At 40.0% G+C, this 26,329-nt stretch overlaps 1 protein-coding gene across 8 annotated transcripts in view; it reads left to right on the forward strand.

Moving 5' to 3' along the window:
• Nucleotides 1-26,329, forward strand: part of pla2g4f.1 (phospholipase A2, group IVF, tandem duplicate 1) — a 78,226-nt gene that overhangs the window by 49,356 nt on the left and 2,541 nt on the right. For 2 of the 8 annotated variants that reach the window (XM_051422897.1, XM_051422932.1), the window contains exons 18-21: nt 25,032-25,251; nt 25,363-25,471; nt 25,738-25,875; nt 25,971-26,078. The exons of 1 other annotated variant lie outside the window; for it this stretch is intronic. In XM_051422897.1, the coding sequence (XP_051278857.1) occupies nt 25,032-25,251; nt 25,363-25,471; nt 25,738-25,875; nt 25,971-26,078 (575 nt within the window). 5 more of the 8 variants (XM_051422941.1, XM_051422942.1, XM_051422940.1 and 2 more) reach the window with 5 other exon arrangements.

Below are 26,329 nucleotides of genomic sequence, written 5' to 3' on the forward strand. Positions count from 1 at the left end.
AGTTATATATGATCTATATAAACAGTTCAGTCAGGCAACTCATGTTTGAAATGTTTATTACAACATGATAGCATATTTTGATTTTGCTATTTCAATTTCAATTCAATTTCATTTGTATAGCGCAAATTCATAACAGAAGTTATCTCAGGACACTTTTTCAAAATAGAGCAGGTCTAGACCGAACTCCTTATAACATTATTTACAGAGACCCAACAGTACCACCATGAGCAAGCATTTGGCAACGGCGGCAAGGAAAAACTTCCTTTTAAGAGGCAGGAACCTCGGATAGACCCCAGCTCTAGGTGGGTGGCCTCGACCAGTTGGGGTGAGAGAGAGAGAGAGAGAGAGAGAGAGAGAGAGAGAGAACAGAGGTAACAACAGAAGGACAGAGACAGAGACAAAGGTGCAGAGCAACAACAGTAGCAACAACTACACTAATGCTGACTGATGGGGATGATGATGATGGACATGAAGAAGATGATAAATAGTAAATGGACCTGTACAGCACCTTTCTAGTCTTCCGACCACTCAAAGCACTTTTACACTACGTGCCACATTCACCCTTTCACTCAGTGATGGCAAAGCCCATTGAACAGAAACACAATTTGGGGTTCAGTATCTTGCTCAAGGATACTTCGACATGTGGCACTAGGAGCCAGGGATCGAACCCACAACCTTCCAATTAAGGAACGACCCGCTCTGCCTCTGAGCCACAGCCGTCAAGATGATGACAATGACAACGATGGGGCACAATGAGCAGTGATTATAGTAATAATAATAATTGTAGTATTAATAATATTACTAATAATAATAACAATAATATCAGTGATATTAGCAATGGGAGTCAAGCAGGACCATGGCAGGAGGCTCCACCAGGATCCAGGAGAACCTGCGAGATGAGAAAGCAGAAGAACACAAGTGAAGTTAGTAACATGCATTAATGGGACATGAATGTGTGCAGAAAGAGAGTGAGAGGAAGAGAGGAGCTCGGTGCATCATGGGAAATCCCCCGATAATCTAGGCCTATAGAAGCATAACTAGGGGATGGTTCAGGACTCACCTGAGCCAGCCCTAACTATAAGCTTTATCAAAGAGGAACGTCTTAAGCCTACTCTTGAATGTGGTGAGGGTGTCTGCCTCCCAAACCAAAACTGGAAACTGGTTCCACAGGAGAGGAGCTTGGTAACTGAAGGCTCTGGCTCCTGTTCTACTTTTAGAGACTATAGGAACCACAAGTAGCCCAGCATTCAGAGAACGTAGTGTTCTAGAGGGGTAATAGGGTACTATGAGCTCTTTAAGATGTGAGGGGTCCTGATCATGAAGAGATTTGTAGGTGAGGAGGAGGATTTTAAATTATATTCTGAATTTTACAGGGAGCCAATGCAGAGAAGCTAATACAGGAGAGATATGATCTCTTTTCGTAGTTCCTGTCAGTACTCGTGCTGCAGCGTTCTGAATTAATTGGAGCATCTTAATGGACTTATTGGGGAAACCTGATGATAAGAATTGCAGTAATCCAGCCTAGAAGTAACAAATGCATGGATTAGTTTTCCTGCATCCATCTGTTTCTGTATTGCGTGAATGAAAAAAGGCAGTCCTGGAGGTCTGCTTTATGTGGGAATTAAAGGACATGTCCTGATCAAAGATAACTCCAAGATTCCTGACAGAGGTGCTAGAGGCCAAGGTAATACCATCTTTAGACAGTGAGTCTCGGAGGTGTTTGGGGCCAAGTTTGGCATCAGAAAATTGCAGCTCATCCAGGTTTTTATGTCCTTAAGACATGTTTGTAACTTAGATTTTCATCGGGTTTGATCAACAGGTATAACTGGGTATCATCTGCATAACAGTGAAAGTTAATGGAGTGATTCCTGGTAATATTGCCGAAGGGAAGCATATATAAAGTGAATAACATTGGTCCAAGTACAGAACCATGTTGAACTTGGAGAGACAGCGATACCTGTTGAGGGCATTTGGTTATTAATTTTGTCATTTTATCATAAAAGAAGCTCATAAAGTCGTTGCTACTGAGGGTTATGGGGATAAGTGGCTCAATAGAGCTGTGACTCTCTGTCAGCCTGGCAGCAGTGCTGAAGAGGAACCTGGGGTTGTTCTTATTTTCTCCTGTTAGTGCTGAATAATAGGCTCCTCTGACATTATGGAGGGCCTTTCTATAGGTTTTAAGACTATCTTGCCAAATTGAGCAATATTCTAATAATTTTGAAGAGCCTCATTTCCTTTCAGATTTCTTTTTGCTTTAATTGGCGGGTTTGGTGGTTGTACCACGGTGCTAGTCTCTTATGTTTTAATATTTTCCTTTTTTTTTTTTACATTGCCAGAGATAGACAGGAAAGGGGGGCAGAGAGAGGGGATGTATTCAGCAAAGGGCCGCAGGTCAGATTTGAACCCGAGCTGCTGCAGCGACTCTGGACATGGGTCGCCAGCTCTACCGACTGAGCTAACCAGGTACCCAATATTGTCTTGTATACAAGGGCAATAGTATCTAATGTTGTTCGCAGTGAGCCTGCAGCACTATTAACGAGATTATCAATTTGGGAGGGACTAAAGTTATGATAGGACTCTCTTCTCTTCTCTTCTCTCTTCAAATACCTTAAACCCCTAGCCGGAGCCTACAGGTGGATGCTGAGGTGGTGGTGGGGCTTACAGCCCAGCAGGCAGCAATAGCTAACAGAGCAGCAGGCAGCAATACGGATGCAGGGCAACAGCGGCATTGACAAAGCAGAGGGAGAGCATTGAAATTGTGCAGTTTAAATAGACCGCACAACTCGAGTTGACTGCCTGAACTAGCTCGCAAGCTTCGCTCCATGTGTGGATTTGGAGACATTTTACTCTCTGCAATAACATGTCATGTCAGATAGTCAGTACGGTCTGACTCTGTAATGAAGTCTATATGCTACTCATTTCTTTCTCTCTTCTCCCTTTTCTTTTTAATCAACTGACTTTGGTCATTTATTCGTTCCATTTTTGCGACAATCTCAATCAGTCAATCATATCATTGCTGACAAACTTTAAATCTGTTCTCCTCTCTGCTGCTGTCAGATGTCATTTTCAGTGAGAATCGTCGCAAATCTCCTACACCCCATTCACCTTTAGTTTCATCTTATCCTGGACCCAGAAGAAAAAAGGTTTTAATCTTTTGATTTTTTTTTTACATAAATAAATTAATTATGATGCAAGAAACATATAACGGTATGTACAAGTTGTTTTATTCTTTAAAAGTTTATTATTATATCCTTTGTAGTGGATATTGGGTCAATCTTTCCACCAAATGTTCTGCAACCTCTTCTTTGCAGGTCTCCCAGAGGTGAGGTGAGGGGGTAGCAATCTGCAATTACAATGCTAGATGCCACTTGTGTCAGTCATTCTGGAGTTTATTGATGCCTTACATTTATAGTCACAGTAAAGAGTGAGCCACACAGGTGCTGTTCATGCTCCCAGGTCATCAAATATATGCCTTGGGTTGCAAAAGTGTCTGAATTTCACTCGGTCTTTCTCTAGAATGACTGACACCACCTTTAAGTATAGTAGTACTAAGGGGTAGGAGGGTATTTTGAATGCTGGAAGAGCCATAATTGAGGTGTGGTTCTGCTCCTGAAATGCTGCTAATAGTTTCAAATAAATCAGTTTTATTTATTTTGAGGTAAAATAAAAAACAACTGTTTAAATATGTAGGTTTTCTTATTATTATTCATAATGCAAGCCTAGGGAAGAGTGACACTTTGCAAAAGAAGTCAGTCTATTAAATGAACTTGGGATCTTGGCATCCATTTAGCATCTTAACTATCCAGTACAATGGGTGTTTGCTTTTGTCTTGCAGCCCACCATGTTTCAGTTTTGGCTCTAAAGGGAAAAAGTTTACAGTACACTGCACTGTGTAATTCCTCTTCAATTCAATCCAGTTTTATTTGTATAGTGCCAATTCATAACAAACATTATTTCAAGACATTTTTCAAAAAAGTAGGTCTAGACTGTACTCCTTATAAAATTCATTATTAAAAAAAAATATTTACAGAGACCCAACAGTTCAAGCATTTGGCCACAGCGGCAAGGAAAAACTTCCCTTTAAGAGACAGAAACCTCGAGCAGACCCTGGCCCCCGTCTGCCTTGCCTTGAAGTTTATTTGAAGGCACATTTATACTACATTTTACAGCTACAGTTATTATGTTCCCTAGCTCTTGTGGACTCCCTGTGGTAGTAGCATTACCTAAGCACAAGATGGTGCTGCTGTCAAATAATCAGGAAGTGAGAGAGTAAACACTCAGTTACTGCCACATCGACAGATTTTTCATCAGTTTATTGTTTTCTCTTTTTCACAGTTTGTTCAGGAAAAATTAAATAATTCAAAAACAGTGAAGACAATAAAAACAACTTATTACAGCTGAAATCAGTGTTTAACAATATAGAATTTTAGGGGGGAAGTTGGGATACCTTTACAAATAAAATAAAATCCAAATTCTAAACAAATATACTGATAAAGCAAGAATTTTGTCTTTTGAACCTGTGTAGAACACAGGTTATTAGAATCGTTTCTTCCAACAAACAGCCACGCAAGGGCTTCATCTATCTCCATTGTTTTCTGTTTCTCCAAATCTTATGTCCACAAATTGCTCACAAATGCCTCACTGTTCTGGTCAGTGCGATCACCTCTCCAGACCTGTGCCTGCTACTTTTCATTGGCCCAGAGTGTGTTCTTATGCCAAATTCACAAAAAACAAAAAAATAGAACAGATGTCGGTTGCTGCAGATTGTGAGCCAATGGCGAAGCTTAAACAATTTGTTGAAATGGGTTAGGTTAATCCTTACTACCGCCATCTAGTGTCCTTGGCCACATCAAGCCCATTTAGCTAACAACATCAGAAGCTATGAGCCTTGTTGCTATGAAGAGTTTGTGTGTGTGTGTGTGTGTGTGTGTGTGTGTGTGTGTGTGTGTGTGTGTGTGTGTGTGTGTGTGTGTGTGTGTGTGTTGGTGTGAGTGTATGTAAGTGTTGAGCAGCAAAAAGGGGGAGTTGCCGAAGTGGTGTATTAGTCGAGAAATAGAAAAGAGAAGAGGAAAAGAAGAAAAGGAGAAATAATTACTAATTGACAAAGGAGAGAGCAAAAAAAATACAGAGATAAGTAAATATGGGGAGAATAACAGGGACCAAAAGAACAACAAGGAAAAGAAAGAAAGGAAAAAGCGAGGAAGGGAAAAAACATTTCCTGGTGGAAGCAGCTCATGATGTGAAAGAGTGATTTTGTTCTTTCCTTTCTCCCTTCCTTATGAAAGAAAGAGAAGAGATATAGTGTCCTGAGATAACTTTTGTTATGAATTGGCACTATACAAATACAATTGAATTGAATATAACATCACAGCTTTTTAAATGGAAGAGTTTTGAAAGTCACCTGTAACCGAAACACTCCTACTTGAAGTGTTGGTGCACAAAGAAATATAGTTCCTAAATGAATGAGTAAATGCTAGAATAAAACACAAATTTTAATCCTTATATTGGCCATATATGGGATTTCAAACTGGTGGCGCCAAGCACTTTCTGGCCTCCCATCCCCTTCCAACCAGCCTGCGACCTGATGTCAAAAATATAATATAGTCCGATCTGCAAGATTTTTTAAATTATTTTTGTAGTTGTTTCATATGAATTTAAACTACACCTTCATAAAACACATTTATTTTTTAAATGTGTCTTGTTTGGCTTCAGCAGGTTTCAGGGCTTTAGATGTAGATGTTAGTAATGAGTAGTAGTAGTAGTAGTAGTAGTAGTAGTAATAGTAGTATTAGTAGTATTAGTAGTATATCAATTCAATAATTTTCAGAATATTGAGCTTTCTTGTAGAACCTGAACATTGAAGTGGCCCTCCTATCAGATGACAATACAAGCAGTGGCCCCAAGACATTTTGAGTTCGAGACCCCTGGTTAACAATAATAATGATTTTTGATGACATAATCCTTGTGTTTTTTCTCAGTCTCCACACGTCCTTCATGAGCCTGTTTGGGAGAAAGTAAATATGTTGTTTTGCTGCCTTGTACCAGCCTCTCCCTCCTTCCTACTCTTTCCAATTGTTGTCCCCTCCCTTGTGTTTCTTGTCGGTCCTTTTTCTGTCATCTCTCGGTTTCTTTGTGTGTATCTCTCCATGTGACTCCTGTTGCATAATCACCTGCACACCTGTGACTCCTCCTCTATTTGAGCTCCTGCAGTATAAAACACCTGCTCCTCTTCTTTGCCAGACCGTTCAGTTTGCCTACATTCTACAGAGGCTAACTTAAGACTTATTATCTTTTTGTGATTTCTGGGATCCAGCCTGGCCTCAGTTTTACCTGTGTCTCAGGTCCACAGCTCACCTGTGATCTCTGGTTGCCTGACTCACCCAGCACCACTTCACTCCGTTCCCTGGTTGTTGGTCCAGCTCAACCTGCCTGCACAGCTCCAAACCCTGATCCTACCCTTCAATATGGAAGTTGAGAAGCCTTTTGTCCGAGTCCTGCCTTTGGGTCTAGAATTACCCAGCTTAATAAATAACTGATAAAGGAGTTACATGTTAGTGAAGATTTGTGTTCCTTTTAGAATAAGTAGTTTAAGTATTATCATAACAGCTGTGTTCCACTTCCAGAGCTCTGGTAGTGTGCCCTAACCCTAATCCTGTGGCATAGCCAAAATTGCCTAAATGGAACAGGACCATTACTAACTATATTGGTTAGTATTATTAGTCCTGTCAAAGGTATGTTGGTAAAAATTACTTTATATCTTCTCTAGAATCTCTGTTCTCTGGGAGAAATACAGCCTAAGTAGTTTCAGTTAGAACGTATCTGTCAGAGCAGGTTTGTTTGGGGGAGTGTCTACCTGCCTTTTTTCCACTACCTGTCTGGACATGCTGACACACTGGGATACATAGGCCTTTACAAAGAAGGACACAAGCAGAAAAACTGGACTGGACCGAATGCTGGATAATACACAGCTGTGAAGAGCAAGGATTAATGTCAGACTGGATTCATTTCAGCTTGACTTGAAGTATGCTGAAAGCAGGTAATCTTTAATCACTAATGTAATTATACTGCACTAATACTATACAGTAATCTAGTCATTTATTAATAAAAACAGTTCAGTCAGACAACTCACGTTTGAAATGTTTGTTACAAGCAGTATAGCATATTTAGATTTTGGTGTCCAGGCTCCGACCTCATCATTCCCCACAGATATGTTTACATAGAGATATTGGGGATTAATGAGCAAATACCTTAAACCCCAAGCCGGAGCCTACAGGTGGATGCTGGGGTGGTGGTGGGGCTTTCAGAGCAACAGGCAGCAATACGGATGCAGGGCAATCGATTGGAAGAAAATGAAATGGAATATAATATTCTTAGGTAAGTCTTCATTAGTGTACAATCACCTGAATATAGGAATTGTTGTGTTTTCATGACCTTAGAATGAGCCGTTTTTTCTTCTGCCATGTTAAACCAAAAGCCACTATCTAGTGTTTGAAACCAAACACTCACTCTAGACAGGGGCTTTTGGATTTTTTTCATTTGTTTGTTTCATTTTAGTTTCTTTTCTTCACTGCTAGATGCCACTAAATCTTACACACTGGTCCTTTAAAAAAGTTAACATTTATTTTCTTTTAGGGAGGATGACGAACATGAGCTCAGAGGGGTCCCAAGGGGTGAGACTTCCAGTGTCACTTAATTCTGACTTTACATCTTACATCTATTTAATATAAGATAGACTTTTATTGATCCCACAATGGGGAAATTCATTTGTTACTGCAGATATAGTTCAACCCCCCAAAGATTTTAAGGATTTATCAATTCAAGTGTTTTCAAAGAACAAGATTCTACTTCTGTTATGATAAACAGAGGAACCCACAAGCAGAACACAAACTCGGTTGGATATGATTTCCAAAGACAGGCTTTATTGAGAACCAGCTGAAGAAATGGTGATGTAAAGCTCCTGCTGGCAGTGGTGAGAGGATTATGGCTGAGATCAAGGCAGAGTGGAACTGAAGATGGAGGCAGCGTGGCTGATAAGAAGGAGCAGGCAGGTAGCTGAAGTGAAGGTGATGATCCTGAGGCACAGGAAAAAACAAGGTTAAGTTTCACAGCACGAATGGGGAAAAAACTTGTGTTGTAGAGACAACAATCTGGCAGAGAGTGGATGAAGAACCGGGGTTTATATACTGCAGGACTGATGAGTTGATGGCTGGCAGGTCTGAGCAGTCGGACATGTGAGCAGGTAAACAGGGAGAGTGGGAGGAGTCCACAGAGAGAGGCAGAGAACTGACTGATACAGGTTTTAGTTGTGATACATGAATCATGGGATGTATTCTCATTGACTGGGGAAGCTTGAGTTTGACAGCTGAGGGGTTAATAATTCTTTCAATCTGAAAGGGGCCAATGTAACGAGGAGAGTTTTCTAGAGTCTGTTTTTAAGGAGATGTCTAGAGAGAAAAGCCAAACCTTCTGACCTGGTTTGTAGGCAGGTGCAGGAGTCCTGTGACGATTAGCGATTTGATGGTTGCGGTCTGCGGAGCGAAGCAGGGCTGAGCGGGTATCTCTACAGATCTTCTGACAGCGACAAATATGAGCCTTGACAGAAGGAACTGCAATCTCCTCCTCCTGAACGGCAGATACAGGAGTCTGGCCTGTAAACGTGCTCGCTATGGCAGGAGTTTTGTACCTTCTTCCATAGCATCTCTAAACAAGGCATCCCGGTAACCGCCGTGGGTGGGTTTTACGCACAGGACAGGGAGGGGTGAATGTGCTAAATGTGCTGCATTAAGGGTTTATTCTTGTTGTTATGTTGTGGTATCCATATGTATCTATGTATGTCTGAAAGCTATGTACAGACTGCAGTGATACATTTTCTGTTAAGGACAATAAAGTATCTATCTATCTATCTATCTATCTATCTATCTATCTATCTATCTGAACAGAGAGCAGAGGGGGCTGATAGCCCAATGAACACTGAAAGGGGACATACCAGTGGCTGCGCTGATGAGGGAGTTATGGGAATATTCCACCCAGGTGAATTGTGTGCTCCATGAAGATGGGTTGTTAGCAGTGATGCAATTGAGGGTAGCCTCCAGGTCCTGATTTGGAGAATCAATCCACAATAGTTAAGATTATTGTGTTACCTTGTGAGAGAGGCAAGCCTGTGACAAAGTCCAGAACTATATTGGTCCAGGGATGTCCTGGTATGGGCAATGGACGGAGCAGACCAGCTGGTGCCTGATGGGAGGCTTTTCCGCGGGCACACACAGTGCAGGCAGAGATGTATGCTCTGGTGTCTGTTTCCTTGGTAGGTCACCAGAAATGTTGCTTAAGGAGGGACAGAGTACGGACTATGCCAGGATGCCAGGCAAACCTGAAAGTGTGCCCCCACTGAAGCACCTGAGAACAGAACAAAACATCTATTAGGTGGACTGTTACCTGGGTCAAGTTGTATACGCTAGGCCTCCAGGACTCCACCTTCCAAGTCACTGCAGCAATCACAGAGGAGGATGGAAGAATGGTGTCTGGCCTAGAGGGAACCTCTCCTGTGGGAAACTGTCGGGAGAGAGCATCAGGTTTAGAATTTTTAGAACCAGGACGATAGGTTAGAGTAAAGTTGAACCGACCAAAAACCAGGGCCCAGTGGGCCTGGCGAGAGTTCAGCCCCTTAGCAATTTGTATCTAGGCCAATTTCTTATGGTCGGTCAAAACGATGAAAGGGTGTTCTGCTCCCTCTAGCCAGTGTCTCCACTCCTCCAAGGCCAGTTTAACTGGCAACAATTCCCTGTTACCAACATCATAGTTTCCCTCTGCTGGAGTCAGACGACGAGAGAAGAAGGCACAGGGATGCAGCTTTTGGTCTGGAATAGAGCGTTGGGACACCGCCCCAACTCCAGTGTCGGAAGCATGCACCTCCAAAATTAACTGACGATTAGGGTTAGGCTGAACCAGAATAGGGGATGAGGTAAATCTGTGCTTTAGCTCCGTGAATGCAGCCTCAGTTTCAGGGGTCCAAGAGAAAGGGGAGGAAGGTGAGGTGAGCTGGGTGAGTGGTACAGCTACCCGACTGGAGTCTCTGATGAACGGCAATAAAAGTTAGCAAAACCAAGAAACCGTTGTAGTTGTTTCAGGTTAGTTGGTCTAGGCCACTCTGCAACTGCCTGGACCTTTTCAGGATTTGGGAGAAGCCAACAGGGAGAATCTAGGCGATGACTGAGATAAGGGTCTGGTTGCCCTCTCCCTGCGCCTCTCACGGAAGCGATTATCCAGTCTTATGGCTAGGGAAATGAGTGAGTCTAGGCTAGTGGTCTCATCTTTAGCAGCCAACTCATCTCTAACCTGATCACTGAGCACTCTGAAGTGCCTCATCATTCCACCCCAATGTGCGGAATTCAATGGAAAAGCTACTCTGCGGGACCCGTGGTGGAGGAAAAAGAGATGACTACCAGCATCACTAATGCATTCTGTTGACAAATTAAACCTTGGTGATCATTCGACTTTCCAGCAAGTTGAGAAAAAGTTCCTGGAACGTCCTGAAGTGGCCTTCTCAGTCACCAGATTTAAATCCGATTGAAAATTTTTGGTGGGATTTAAAGAAGGCAGTTGCAGCATGGAAGCCATCAAACATCATTGAGCTAAAGGCTTTTGCATGTGAAGAATGGGTAAAGATTCCAAACGAGAGTTGTAAGAAGCTTGTCATCACTTACTGAAAACGTTTGTTAGAAAATAAAATAAAAACTAAAGGATGCTCCACAAAAAAGTTGTTCAATGAGGTTTTTTCTCATTTATTGTCATCATCTTTCATCCACATCACTATAATGTCTTTTGAGGTGAGGGGGGTTGAATATTTCTGAGAAAAATATAAATACACATTTATTTGACAGCTGCAATTACTAGTTACATGGTAGATTAACATAAAACTTATAATGTCTAAAGAAACACTGAAGCATCCTACTGTATAATGAGTACTTTTCTAGTACACTTAACTTATTGTACTTCCACACTTTTATTGAAGTAACATTTTGAATGCAGTTGTAGTGGAGTATTTTCATGAATCTATTATCAAACTGTTTTCCTATTCACGTCAGTGTGGACAGTGATGTTTTTAGAAAATTAAAAAATAACTCTTGAAGGACCTGCAGCTGGATTAGTATCAAAAATTATGATGTAACAAGGCAGTAGGCTGTGGCTCAGAGGCAGAGCGGGTCGCCCATTAATCGGAAGGTGTGTTGGTTCGATCCCTGGCTCCTCCCGCCACATGTCGAAGTATCCTTGAGCAGGATATTGAACCTGATTCACACAGCAAAGTATCAAGGATACTTCGCCACATGTCAAAGTATCCTCGAGCAAGATTCTGAACCTGATTCACACAAGATGATACTGAATGAATGTGTATGTGAATGTGTATGAATGCGTTAGTTTCTCTTTGATGGGCTTTGCCATCACTGAGTGAATGTGAGGGCGAAAAAGTAAAAGGTGTAAAAGTGCTTTGAGTTGTCGGGAGACTAGAAAGGCACTATATAAGTATAGGTCTATTTACCAATTTCTTGTTTTGGCTCATTTAACAGATGGAAGCAGTCTCCTACTGGACCTTGAATGTCACCATACTGAGGGCAACGATGTCTTTCTCTGAGAATTACTGTATGTATAACTCTTCCTTTGTATGATCTTTGAGAAAGCATTTGTGCTTTGCATTAATTATATTTATACGTTTTAATAATGTTCACCTGATATTATAAAACTTTTTAGAAGTGAATGACACTACATAGTAGGGTGATACTGGGGTTATGAGTCAATATAATGTGATATATTGCAATGCTGTAAGCAACACAAGTTTGCAGTCACCATAGTTTCTCCTACACTCTTAGAAAGGGAGGCCAAAGCAAGGTGTATTCAAATGGTTGCAATCTGCTGCTAATAAAATACTGAAAGTCTGTAATAAATAATATATTCTGAGCAGGTGATCCATGTCCTATCTCTGTATTACAGGGTCTGAATTTGACTGCTATGTTGTTCTCACTCTCCACACGGCGACGGCAAGGATCTGCCGCACAAAAACTGTGTCCAACAGTAGAAACCCAGAGTGGAATGAAACTTTTACCTTCAGGGTCCCCACCCAAGTGAAAGTGAGTCTATTCAATATATGTATTACTTAAACGAAAGACGGGAATTAATAATAAATAGGTACAGGTAAGGGGACAAAGAAAAATAAATTAATTAATTAATATTAAATAGGTACAGGTAAGGGGACAAAGAAAAATAAATAAATTACTTAATAAATAGTTTAAAGTTAAAATGCTTGTGTAAGCAAGTCAGCCAGTGTGCGCATGAGTGTCTGAGAGGGCCATCCCCAGGATAAAAGCATGAGAGCTGTTTACAGGGGTCCTGGCAGGGCTTGAGTTCCACAGTTGAAGTATGTAGGAGTGGGTGCACTGATTTCATTGGTACTGGTTACCTGGGTGGGAATATGTCTGTGTTTATACATGTTTATTAGTTTGTGTTACAAAAGTAGGTAGGCAAGTGGTATTGATGAATGGTAAAAAACATCTCTGAAATTAATGTTCTTGGTTGTTTTTTAATGCTATTTGTCTCTCTGATTAAATATACCACTGGGATGTTGATATGTTATTTTTATCTTTCCAACTCAGATTTTTTTTTATTGTTTTAGGCATTTGTTAAGGTCACCAGTATGGATTGTTCATATTTCAGTTGTGGTTCAACTGAATGCATAAATACTTCTGGAAGAGCTATTGAGGGGTTTGTTAGGTATAACAATATGTCATCTGCATATAAGCTAATTGTGTGGTGAAAATGTATTGTCTGTATATCTGTAATACAAATGTTTTGTCGAGTGGAAGTCTTTGCAGTGTGAAGTGTTGAGAGGTGTTGTAGAGTAATGGTCCACTAAATGAATGACTCCCCAAAAATCCAAACAAAATTTCGTAAGGGCAATGGTAATTGGATGGCATTCAACATAGTGATTTTACAGTTTTCCAACCACTTAGCTTTTCTTTTTTTAAGTGCTTTCCACTGCAGGTCAATATTCCCCATTCACATATATTCATATGGCAGGGGCCAGTGACATGCATTGTGCCAACTGCTTACCAGGAACAGAAACTAATGCTCTTTCGGAACAATTTGGAGTTCAGTATCTTGCCCAAGGATACTTCCACACTTCAAAGTAGTGGATGACCTACTCTATCTCTAAGCCACAGCCACCCATGGAAATTCAAAGAAATGTTGGGTCGGGCTTTACTAATTATCTCAATTAATCAGGCTTATAGGTTTGTAGCTGGTGGTAAGGGTTGGGTCTTTATCAGGTTTTAACAAAACCGAAATAAAAACTGTATTCATGTGGGTAGGTATAGATTCTGATGATTTTTTTTCATTAAACACATGGTTGCCAAAAATGTTTTTTAGAATTATATCATGTAGCCATCAGATCCAGGGGATTCATTGTTCATGATTCATATCCAAAGAAACTAATGCAAGCTAGCTTGGAAATAACAGCAAAAACAACAAGTCTTAATCCATTTATAATCAGTTTGTTTGATCCAAAGCATATCAGACTCGTCCCTTTAGAGCCCCCATGCCTGGCTCTCACTCTAGCATGCAAACACACATAAATGTGGATCTATCTTCTCTTGCCATAATGATTTTGTGCTTCAAATGGGGCAAATGGACAAAGATACTTGTCAGGTAATCAGTGGCAAGAGGAAGGTCTTAGAATATAAATATATAATTGAAATTTCACAAGTCACATGATCAACAAGAAGTAATCTCTTTATTCTATTCTCTGTTCTACTCTATGTTCTATACATTTGATCATATTGTAAGTATTTATTTTATGTTAAACCACTTGAAGATACTAGGTAAGTGTCCTCATGCTATTAGCATTGATGCCATGTGACTACATTTGATAAAGGGTGCTAAAAACTACTTTAAGTCCTTATGAAAAATGCAAATCTTACATTTGAAACCTTGTAAAAAAAATGTTTTAAAAATGGCCTGAGACTGACAATTAACCTATACATTTTGAATAATTAAGCTTTTGTGTTATTAGACACAGTTCTGAAAAAAAAGACAAAACATGATGTTACACAATGCAAATTGAAAATCAGCAGGATAGCTTAGTTGGTATAGCATCTTTTAATATGTATAGCTTAGTTTTCTTACTTTATAATTTTAGCCATTATTTTCTTCCCTTTAAGGAGAGTTGGCAATTATGGTGCAAGTTAAACCAGAAAATAATGAGTTCTTCCCCATGTTTCCCCAGAATGTTTTGGAGATCAAGCTGTGTGATGAGGACTCCATGACATATGATGACCTGATTTGCACTGTTCTGTTTGACGTCAGTAGCCTCAATATAGGGAAGAAAGAGACCAAGTCCTTCCCCATAAATCCTGAGGTAAAATCCCAAGGAGCCACTGGAACCATTGGTTAAAAATGCTACTTGAAATCTGGTCCAAACAGTGTTCAAATGACTGCCTCAATAAATTGTCCCAATCCCAGCCAGAGGTGGCACTTAACAACCTCCAGAAATGCCAGAGAAGAGGTATAACGAAGCAACATTAAACTGAGCTCCACTATTAGCTAACTTAGTGTGTTATCAAGTGTGAACCCATCATGACATCACCCATTGGTTTGTGGAGTACTGTTTTGAAGCTTTGAGGTCGGCATTATGGCTTTCGCCATGTTGGCTTGTGGTACTGCAAGTTGAACTGCGCTCATTGGCTGTGCTTATTTCACCTTATCCGTAGCAGGAACGTGGTCACACATGTTCTAATGTTACATGGTAAATGGTAAATGGCCTGCACTTATTAGTGCCTTTCTAGTCTTCTGACCAATCACACTACACTACATGTCATACTCATACACAATCATTTATTGATGGTAGGTGCAAGGTGCAAACTGGTCATCAGAAACTAACTAATCACTTACACAGTCATGGCACAGCATTGGGGTTTAGTATTTTACCCAGGAACACTTCGATACAAAGGGAGAAGCTGGGGATCATCTGATTAGTGGACAATCTGCGCTACCTCTTGAGCCACAGGATTTTACACCACAATACCATGTTATATAACTACTATTACTATAATGTTACTATTGTGCTATAATGTGATCGCACACTTAAGTGCGTTAGTTGGCAATCGTTAATTAATCCACTCTGTCTAACCACCTTGGTTAGATGGCACTAGAGGCTCCGACTGAACAATATCAACTGTCTCAACCACTGACCTTCGAGGTCTGCCCTCAGCACAGGCCCTACCAAACATGTTAGCTCATGATTCCTGCAAGCAATATGCCTGTATAAGAAGTCTCAGCTGCCGTAACCAGGAGACCACTATACATACTCTATGGAATATAAGGGGAGAGATTGTCTCAATACAACAGAGAACCATACTTCATCAGAACTGCTTTTGTAATGAAGTTTTAGTTTAGTTTAGTATTGCAGTAGCAAACAGTGAAACCTCACTAATTAATCTTGCTTTTAAATAACTGATAATCAAAGAATTGAAAAGAATGTTTCTTGTTGTTGTTAACCGAGTAACTGACATTTTGTTTCTCTTGTTCAATTCATTATAGACACATGATGAACTTGTGGTAGAGTTGGAGCTACTCCAGAGGTATAAGGATCTGGGTTTTGTATATTCCTGCTGTTACTTACTAGCCATTGTTCAACATATTTACAGAAATTGGATCCTCTATTCTGCCAATACAATGTCTCAGTGGTGATTTCTTTGTTTTTGCAGTAAGGAAACCACTCATGAGTACTTCACTAATGGCATCCTTGTGGTAAGGTTTCAGCTTTAACATGTACAGTGCTCTAAAATAAAAGTCCTGATTCCTGGTTAGTGGACTACTAAGAGTTGGGTTGAAGTTGATTGTCAAGCAACCTCTTAAATGTAACTATTTGTAAATATCAGGGGCAACATGTGAACGTCTTCTCTTCATGCATGGTTTTTTGTTTGAATATGTTATAACGTTACGGTAACACTTTATAATGAGTACACACTATTAAGCATTAGTTAAGCATGAATAAATACTGAATTCATCATTTATAATGCATGAATACACATTAGTATGTAGTTTATAAACACAGTTAAAAATGTTTTATTCATCACTGATAAGCACATTAGTTATGGATTAGTAAATACTGAATTCATAATTTATAAAGCATGTTTCTGCTGTAAATAGTCATTACTATGTGGTTTATAATCACAGTTATAAATGTTTTACTCTTCATTGTACTGTACATTTCTGCATGCACTTGCACATCCACTATTCAGACATGTATTAATGATTAGTGACTGTGTTAGCAGATGTTCTATAAAAACTCAACAAATTCATTTTCTAATGATGGCCTATAAACAGTGATTTATGCAGGAATTCACAGTTACAAAGCACTTACTACTCGTTAATTAAGTATTTTGCACGAGCTCATCTAAAGTGAGCACTATCTATGGCTTATTAAGCATTTACAAATGAGATATAAAGGCTGACAATGCCTCGAGACTCACAAAATGTTCAGTTATCTTAACAGACGAAGGAGAGACACAACACAACGGGATATAGAACATATTGTATTGATATTTACTGCAACTTCCCAACATATTGTATGAAGACGAACAAGGGTGGTTTATGAAGACATGCTATTGTTGTGATCTTATCTGTTTGGGACGTGTACGTTGAGCTCCCGCTCTCAGCACGTCATCAACGTGATGACGTGCTGAGAGCGGGATGTTACGTCATATTTACGTTAACTCTCAGAAGTTTCTGACAGTGCAGCCAAGGGGAGCATGGAGAAGCACATTGGAGTCGGCGGCCGTCAGCGGCTCTAGTGGAGAGTATGTGTCTTTGTTTGGTAGCACACATTATGGTTGAAAGATAACGTTAGCTTGTCAGCAGCTGCAGGTGTTTGCCCTTGCTCCCCGACTCACGTTACTAACGTTACTAATGTTAGTAACGTTACTAACGTTACCGACCCGCCCGCGGTGGCTAAGCCGATCTAGTCTAGTCTCGTCTAGCCGGGCAAGGTGAGGGCCTAGCAGCGGCAGGTCGGCTTAGCCACCGCGGGTGGGTCGGTAACGTTAGTAACGTTAGTCGTTAGTGTCAAGTGACAAGCTAACGTTATCTTTCAACCATAATGTGTGCTACCAAACAAAGACACATACTAATGCTTATCAATGATGAATAAAACATTTTTAACTGTGTTTATAAACTACATACTAATGTGTATTCATGCGTTATAAATGATGAATTCAGTATTTATTTATGCTTAACAAATGCTTAATAGTGTGTACTCATTATAAAGTGTTACCTAATGTTACTACTATTCATGACTACCTGCCTGTGCCCCACCAAGGTAGTCATGAAATTAGTTGGAAAGACTGAAATTACAGGCAGATTAGAATCACATCTACTTAATTTACCTTTTGAGTTAATATATGATGAGAATCAACAAGAACTCTAAAACTCAAGGACACACAATAATCACATTAAATTCAGTGTTAAACCAAGCACCAGATTAGATGAGAGTTCAGTGGGGTACTATTATAATGATAAATTACATTACAATTAAAGCTGCCTAATACTACTAAGCTGACAATGGATCTCAGGGTCTGGTCAGCAACCTCCACCTCCCTTTTCAAGATCCTAAAAGATGCAGTGCTCAGATGCTCGGGATGTCTTTGTTTTCCCAAGCTGGCAGAGTTTCCCAGATGCTGATCTGGAGGTAGATCAGAGGTAGAGGTAGAGCAGGTCGTTCAATAATCAGAAGGTTGTTGGTTCGATCCCCGGGCTCCTCGCACTGCAATGTCGAAGTGTACTTGAGCAAGATACTCCCAAATTGCTGTGCATCGGTGTGTGAATGTGAATAAATGACTTAGTTTCTGTTGGATTAACTTTGCCATCACTGTATGAATGGGTGTGAAAGGGTGTAGAGCAGTAGTGTAAAAGCGCTTTGAGTGGTTGGACAGACAGGTCCATTGCCATTTACCATGCCTCCTCACAACCTCACCAACCTCAACAGTGTAAACAGATTGTGAACTCTCCTGCCTCGCGGACTGCCAGCCGTCATCTGGTCATCCCCTCTTCCCCCAACCACAGTAATATTTGGGGATTCCAAAATCAGGAATATCTGCTTTTTCAATGTTGGCCACTGTATCCTGTAGAAGCTCCTAGGGCTGCTGCAGTCACTCCCGTCCTCTATAAATCGAGTAATTGTCCATGTGGGAACAAACGATGCAGCACACCAAACAAGTTTGTCAAGTCTAGATCGTACTCCTTATAACATTATTTACAGCAAGGAAAAACTTCCTTTTAAGAGGCAGAAACCTCGGACAGACCCCACCTCTAGGTGGGTGGCCGTCTGCCTCGACCAGTTGGGGTTAGAGAGAGAGAGGAGGGGGGTAAAGAGAGAAGGACAGAGACAGAGACAAAGGTGAACAACAATAGTAGAAACAACTATATGATGATGATGATGATGATGATGATGGTAAATGGTAAATGGACCTGTACTTGTATAGCGCCTTTCTATTCTTCCGACCACTCAAAGCGCTTTTACACTACGTGCCACATTCACCCTTTCACACACATTCACTCAGTGATGGCAAAGTCCATCGAACAGAAACTAATGTATTCATACACATTCACACACCGATGCACAGCATCTGGAGCATTATTTTGGGGCTAAATATTGTGATGTTTTTAATTCACTTTAAATATTGCTAATTCAGTTTCTTGCTAAAGAATACTTTAACTAGGAACAAATGTAAGGCCCTGGCTTAATATGACCTGCTAAAGACAGGAAGGAACAAAAAAAAGAAAATTAAAATAAATGTTAATTTATCAGGAGCAGGGATAAGTTTTTCTGAATTAATAGCCAGAAAGAACTTTAGGTTTCTTTTTTTTAAATTTTTTTTTTTAAAGCAAACAACCTTCCAAGACTAATGGGGACTCGTACCCCCCCTTAGTTTTAGGCCCCCAGCATCTGCCTCTGCACCATTGTTTTATTTTTTGCCAGCCGCCCAATAAATGTCTTTCTCTCTTTTAGAGTAAGGTGTTTTGGGGGTAGGAAAAAAAAAAAAACAACCTACTACATAGGGTGGGGAAGTAAGAAAAAAGAAAAAAAAAATAAAAAATAAAAAAAAAAAACCCCCCTTTTTTTAAAAAACTTAGTGTCATTCAAGGTTTTATTGCCCCTTACTGCGCTCGTGCCGTTTCCAAATTGCTCACTGCTTTCTGCCCCTAAACCCCATCCCGCGCATCCAACCTCCACTTGTTGTTTTATCAGCTAAAGACTATTGCAAAATTTAAAAATTTTTTCTCCCCTGGGCCCAAAAAAAAAAAAAAAATTTTTTTTTTTTTTAATTAAATAAAAAAAAAAACCTATTAATCAAAACCCCCCCCCCCCCCCCCCAAAAAAAAAAAACCCCTTTCCCGGCTAAAGAAAAAAAAAAAAAAAAAAAAACCCCCCCCCCCAACCAACCCCCCAAAAAAAAAAAAAAAAAAAAAAAAAAAAAAAAAAAAAAAAACCCCCCCCCCACCAACAACAATTTTTTTTTTTTACCCCCCCCCAAAACAATAAAAAAAACCCCCCCCCTCTTTCCCCACCCCCTTTTAATAAAAAGGGGGAGGCCTTCCTTTTTCCCCCCCCCCCCCCCCAACCAAAAAAATTCTTTTCTTTTTAAAATATTTTTTTAAAAATTTTTTTTTTAGAAAAATTTTTAAAAAAAATTATTTTTTTTTTTTTTTTTTTTTTTTTTTTTTTTTTTTTTTTTTTTTTTTATACTATTTTTTATAAAAAAAAAAAAAAAAAAAAAAAAAAAAAATAAAAAAAAAAAAAAAAAAAATTAAAAAAAATTAAAAAAACCTTTAAATACCCTTCCCCACCCCCCCCCACCCAAAAACCCCTTTAACCCAAATTCACAAACCAACAAACAAAAACACCCAAAAAAAAAACTTTTTAAGAATTTTGTTTTTAATTTTTAAAAAAAAAAAAAGTGGAGAAGGGGAAAAAAGAAAAAAAAACAAAAAAAAAAACCTCCCACTACGCCCCCCCCCCCCCAAACCCCTCTCAACAATTTTTTCCAGGCTGCCCCATGCTCTACTTTGGATATCAATGTTGACAGACCACTAAGCAGTGACTGTATGTAGATTACTATTGTCTGACAGAAATATTTCACCATTTTTAAAACAGAGGCAAATTATGATGCTACATTTCTGATATTAGATGACAGATGTCATTATTCTGTTGTGCATTTTCATGTTTTTCTCCAGGTATTAGGGACAAGGTGCTGAAACTGAGGGGTGCCTATCCGGAGAATCAAATATTTGATGCAACCCAGAAACTACGTTTTCACATCAACAGAGACTTGGAAACAGAACTAGGAATGGCAGTAAGTTTTAACTACTTACCTTTACATGTTTAACAATGTACATTGTGTAACATATAACACTTTGAAAGAATACTTTTGACCTTAAGATCTTTGTACTGAAAAAAATACCATTAAGGGTCAATCTCAGGAAAAAGTAGGCAACCTATTTGAACTGAGAGAAGAAAGGAAGAGAGAAGGAACAATCAATCAAAGAAGAGATGGAGTTGAAGTTGAGAAAAAGTAGTAAAGTTCAAAATACTTTAATGTCACTGTAGTAACTTTTTTTAAGTATTTATTTTGCTTGTATTGCCAGTGACAGCTGAAGGTAGACAGGAAAGGGGGGCAAAGAGAGAGAGGGGATGACACGCAGCAAAGGGCCGCAGGTCAGATTCAAACCCTGGGCTGCTGCAGCAAGGACTTAGCCTCGGTACATGGGACGCCAGCTCTACCAACTGAGTTAACTGGGCGCCCATAACTGGCATTTTTAAGGAATCCATTGCAGCTCTACTCTAAACCCTTATTTTAACCAGCAAAAAACACTCATAGACCTCATCATTGTATGGAAGACATTTTGACTTGTCAAGGCCAGAAACACACAGGTGGACTGTGACAACATAACAATGACGGTGAATCAGCATGCACAATAGCATGACTTCCCCTACATGGAATGCAGCTATTTGTCAGTTGTGCAGCACTCCATAGCATGCATATTATGACATTAATTTATGTCTTGTGTCTGTCAGCCTTCTGATGCGGCTGCCTCCATTGCTCCAATGGAAGCTTCCACTGAGCTCCACCCACTACCAGCCAAATACACAGGCAAAGTGTCGCTTGTTATTGATCAGGTAAGAACTCTATGTGCAGTCTCGTTGCTGGTATTCTCGTAAACAGCTCGACTACAGCGGTATTTCTGTTTGAACCACCTGAGCGAGTTCTCAATGACTGTTAAAATTTCACTAGAGAAGAGAAGGTAGATCACGTGTCACAGGAAAATGTTTAGCCAAGAAGCATACTGACTGACCTTCCATGGTCACTTAAGCTGCCAGTATACTTCATCAGAACTTGAATAAACACACACCTTTCCATGGTCCTAATATGGTCAGCCATGGACTGACCATATTTGTAACTTTACGAAATCTGACATTCACACCCAACATAATGCCGTCATTGGTCACATTGTGGAGGTGAGAAAGCAGCCAGAGTTTGAACTTCTCTCTGTACATTTTTCTTGTCATCAACTTAGGTAACATCTTCCCCTCTCTATGACCTCTATGACAGTCAGCTTTTCACACCACCTTCCAGCTTGGCCATTCAAAACAACAATAAAGTCACTGTACTGTGGCTACTGCGCTGTGATTGGTCAAAGGTCACTGGCCTTTGGGCAGAATGAATTTAGCCACACTGCCCTTGTGAGCCCTGCTTCTCAGGTGACACTTAAATAGAGAGTAGAGGGTTTTTTACGTGAGCCACATGCGGTTCCCAGCAAAATAAGACAGTGAAAATGATCTGTTCATAGTCATATCGACATTATACCAATAACCAGCTTTCAGTACAGTTTCAATGTCTTCATCTGTAGATGTAGATGTCTGTTGCAGACATGAAAAAATATATATATTTATTTGAACACCTCCTATATCTGTTTCAGATCAAAAGCTCTCACTTTTCTGTGGACAGAATTTATTCATATGTTAACAAGGCTTTAATTTTATTGTATTTATCAGAGGTAAACTTAATGTAGAACAATAGGGCTGGCAGCCTCTGTAGAGACCATAGGCATGTGATCCACAGCATTTCAACAAGGTTAAATGGGTGGTTTTTAGTAAGGATTAACAATGGCAGGGCTGTGACTTAAAGGAGTTCTGTTTTATAGTAATGTTGCATTTTTTTTACAGGACACAGTGGATTTAGACCTGGAAACACATGAATGGTAAGATTCTTCCTACATAACTAGCATTAAGGCAATATGAGTATCCATTTATGTGTACATATATGTGTGAGTGTGTATGGGACCAAAGACCAGTCCAAATGTGGCAAAACATAATTTCTGAGGTCCTGGTTAGGGTAAGGGCCGGGATTGGGTTTGTCTGTCCACAGTGAATAAGTCAATGGAATGTCCAACAACCTTGCAAATCCACAGCAAGGAGGAACATTTCGCTGTTCGCCTGAACCTTGACCTCCCAGCACAAGAGAAAGAGTATCTGAAAAAGAGGGAAATTGTTGTGGAACAGGCTTTGCAGGAGCTTTTAGGCATCAGCCCTCTACTTGAATCCAGCAAGGTACAGTGTGGCTCTTTTCAGATTATGAATTCATTATTCTATTTTTGTCATTTCCCGCAACAAATTCCGTAGTTGTTACTGTTCTGTGGCATGGGATGCAAATGCTGGATCCTTGCTATTTCAAATCACAAAATCACGAGATAAAGCAAGAATCCATCTTGCAGGGCTTCAACCTATGCACTTGTTGCTGGTACAGTGGTACCGGACCAATCAATACAAATTTATTTGTATAATACAAACTCATAATCATGCAAAAGTTATCTCAGGACCCTTTTCAAATAGAGCCGGTCTCTTCCACCATGAGCAAGCACATGGCGACAGTGGCAAGGAAAACCTTTGTAAGAGAACTTTGCAAGCCAGAACACAAGGAGTATAGTATAAAGTACTTTTTAAAAAAATTCTTGCCATACGTATTCTCTGCATCCCCTTTCCAGGTGCTAACTATAGCAGTAGTGGCTTCAGGGGGAGGAGCCAGAGCAATGACAGGCATGCTTGGTAGTCTGAGAGGCCTACAGGAAATAGGGGTCCTGGATGCTACCAGTTACATCACTGGTGTTTCTGGATCCACATGGTGAGTGAACAAGCTGAGAGTAAGGGCTCACAGTTTCACTGATATCAATTCAATTCAATTCAATTCAGTTTTATTTGTATAGCGCCAATTCATAACAGAAGTTATGTCAGGTCTAGACCTGCTCTATTTGAAAAGTGTCCTGAGATAACTTCTGTTATGAATTGGCGCTATACAAATAAAATTGAATTGAATTGAATTGAAAGTTATCTCAGGACACTTTTCAAATAGAGCAGGTCTAGACCGAACTCTTTAAAACATTAATTACAGAGACCCAACAGTACCACCATGAGCAAGCACTTGGCAACAAGGGCAAGGAAAAACTGCCCGTTAAAAGGCAGAAACCTAGGACAGATCCTCCGGCTCTAGGTGGGTGGTCGTCTGTCTCGATCAGTTGGGGTGAGAGAGAGAGAGAGAGAGAGAGAGAGACAGAGAGAGCGAGAGAAAGACAGACAGACAGGTGCACAGCAACAACAGTATTGGCAATGGCAATCTAGCAGGACCATGGCAGGAGGCTCCACCAGGATCGACAAGAACCTGCGAGACGAGAAAGCACAAGAACTCCGGGGAAGAAGTGAAGTTAGTAACATGCATTAATGGGACATGAATGAGTGCAGAAAGAGAGAGGAAGGGAGGAGCTCAGTGCACCATGGGAAATCCCCCAATAATCTAGGCCTATAGCAGCATAACTAAGGGATGGTTCAGGACTCACCTGATCCAGCCCTAACTATAAGCTTTATCAAAGAGGAATGTCTTAAGCCTACTCTTGAATGCGGAGAGGGTGTCTGCCTCCCGAACCACAACTGGAAGCTGGTTCCACAGGAGAGGAGCTTGGTAACTGAAGGCTCTGGCTCCTGTTCTACTTTTAGAGACTATAGGAACCACAAGTAGCCCTGCATTCAGAGAACGTAGTGTTCTAGAGGGGATAATAGGGTACTATGAGCTCTTTAAGATATGAAGGGGCCTGACCATGAAGAGCTTTATAGGTGAGGAGGAGGATTTTAAATTCTATTCTAAATTTTACAGGGAGCCAATGCAGAGAAGCTAGTACAGGAGAGATGTGATCTCTTTTTCTAGTTCCTGTCAGTACTCGTGCTGCAGCGTTCTAAATTAATTGGAGCGTTTTAATGGACTTATTGGGGCAACCTGATAATAAAGAGTTGCAGTAATCCAGCCTTGAAGTAACAAATGCATGGATTAGTTTTTCTGCATCTGTCTGTGACAGAATGTGTCTAATTTTTGTAATATTATGTAAATGAAAGAAGGCAGTCCTAGAGGTCTGCTTTATGTGGGAATTAAATGACAAATCCTGATCAAAGATAACTCCAAGATTCCTGACAGTGGTGCTAGAGGCCAAGTTAATGCCATCTAGAGTAACTATATCTTTAGACAGTGAGTCTCTAAGGTTTTTGGGGCCAAGAACAAGAATATCACCCTTCTCATCTGTGGGATTGATGTCAAATAAAAGTAATCCCCCAAATCCTCCAAATTATTGATCAATAATCGATATAATACTGAACTTTTCTTTTCTTTTTCTTTCATATTCAGTACTATTCCAGCAGACTTTAGCATGATTACCAACTTTATGATGTTTGTATTGGTTAGTGTAGTAATGTATACATTTGCTATAATGTGTACTTTACCTTTTATTAATACTCACAGATCATGAGAATTGTGAAACCTTAAATCAGAGTTTACTGGCTTGCATCTTGCATATCATCTATGTAACTTGTTATTGCCTGATTATATATATTGTATCAAATTATTTTTTCTCCTTTAAAATGCTACTCTCATTTCCCATGTGAACAGGGCTATGTCTACTCTGTATCAGGAAGCTAAATGGTCACAGGACATAGACAGTATCATCTCAGCAGCAAAGGACCAGATGACGAAGAGCGTCCTGAGTGTCTTCTCTCCTGAGAAACTGCAGTATTACAGTGAAGAAATGGCAGAGAGAGGAAACAAGGGTTACATTGTGTCCCTTCTTGATATGGCAAGCCTAATCCTTGAGCATCTGGTCTTTGGGAAAGTAAGCAGCCGAACACTGTCTGTTATCACTTTAATTGATATATTACTTTAAAAGCTTAAAAGACTACATCAATGTTCAAATAACATTTATTATATGTGGTTGGAATTGCAGAAAGTCACCAGTACCCTGTCTGGGCAGCAGGGAGCAGTGAATGAAGGCCAAAACCCATTACCCATATACACTGCTGTCAATATGAAGGATGGCTGTGAATCTGAAGCTGGTAAATATTGAGGCATTTGTTTTGAGTTATGTCTTTCTTATTATTGCTGAAGTAGGGCATTAGGGCACATGACACCGACCAGAAATTGAGTGAATACACTTAAGTTATAACTACAATATCATTAAATTCTTTGCCTATGGAGAGATAGGGGCACTAGTGGATATATGGCATAGAGAACCAAAAAGTCCAGAACAGCATACTAGAAATGGAAATTGTGATCATGGAGTGATTGATTTTGTTTTACTAATAATTACTCTTGTTGACAGAGTGGTGTGAGTTTACTCCCTATGAGGTAGGCATCCAGAAGTATGGGGCTTTTGTCCGAACTGAGGACTTTGGGAGTGAGTTCTTCCTTGGTCATATGGTCAAGAAACTCCCAGAAGTCCGCATCCCTTATCTGATGGGTAAGACAGCTGATTTTTTTTCAACGCAATGCACAGTACTAATATACAAACTTTAAGCCAATCCAGTGTTTTGTTCTATTTGTCAACTTTATCAGGAATATGGAGCAGTGTCTTTTCTTTTAACCTGTCCCAGCTGTGGAAGATTGCTATGGGGTACCCACCCCCTTGGAACCCTGTCCTGGAGCCAGATGTCAACAGCATAGGTAGAGTTACTTTAATTTGCTTACGGCACAATCAGACTTCAAACAATATAAAATAGAAGTACAATCAGCACAATCATTTAATTTTAGTGTGACAGGCTTCAATGCAAGTGTCAGTATGTACACAGTATAACGGTATTTTAAAGTCAAACTGAAATTATATTCATTTATGAAATCAGTATAAATAATTTTCCAATTCAGCAACTCAGCTTCCACTTTCTAAGCAGGGGCGCTTCCACAAAGGGGGCCTGAAA

This window comes from Dicentrarchus labrax, unplaced genomic scaffold (assembly GCF_905237075.1).
Source record: "Dicentrarchus labrax unplaced genomic scaffold, dlabrax2021, whole genome shotgun sequence".
NCBI lineage: Eukaryota > Metazoa > Chordata > Actinopteri > Moronidae > Dicentrarchus > Dicentrarchus labrax.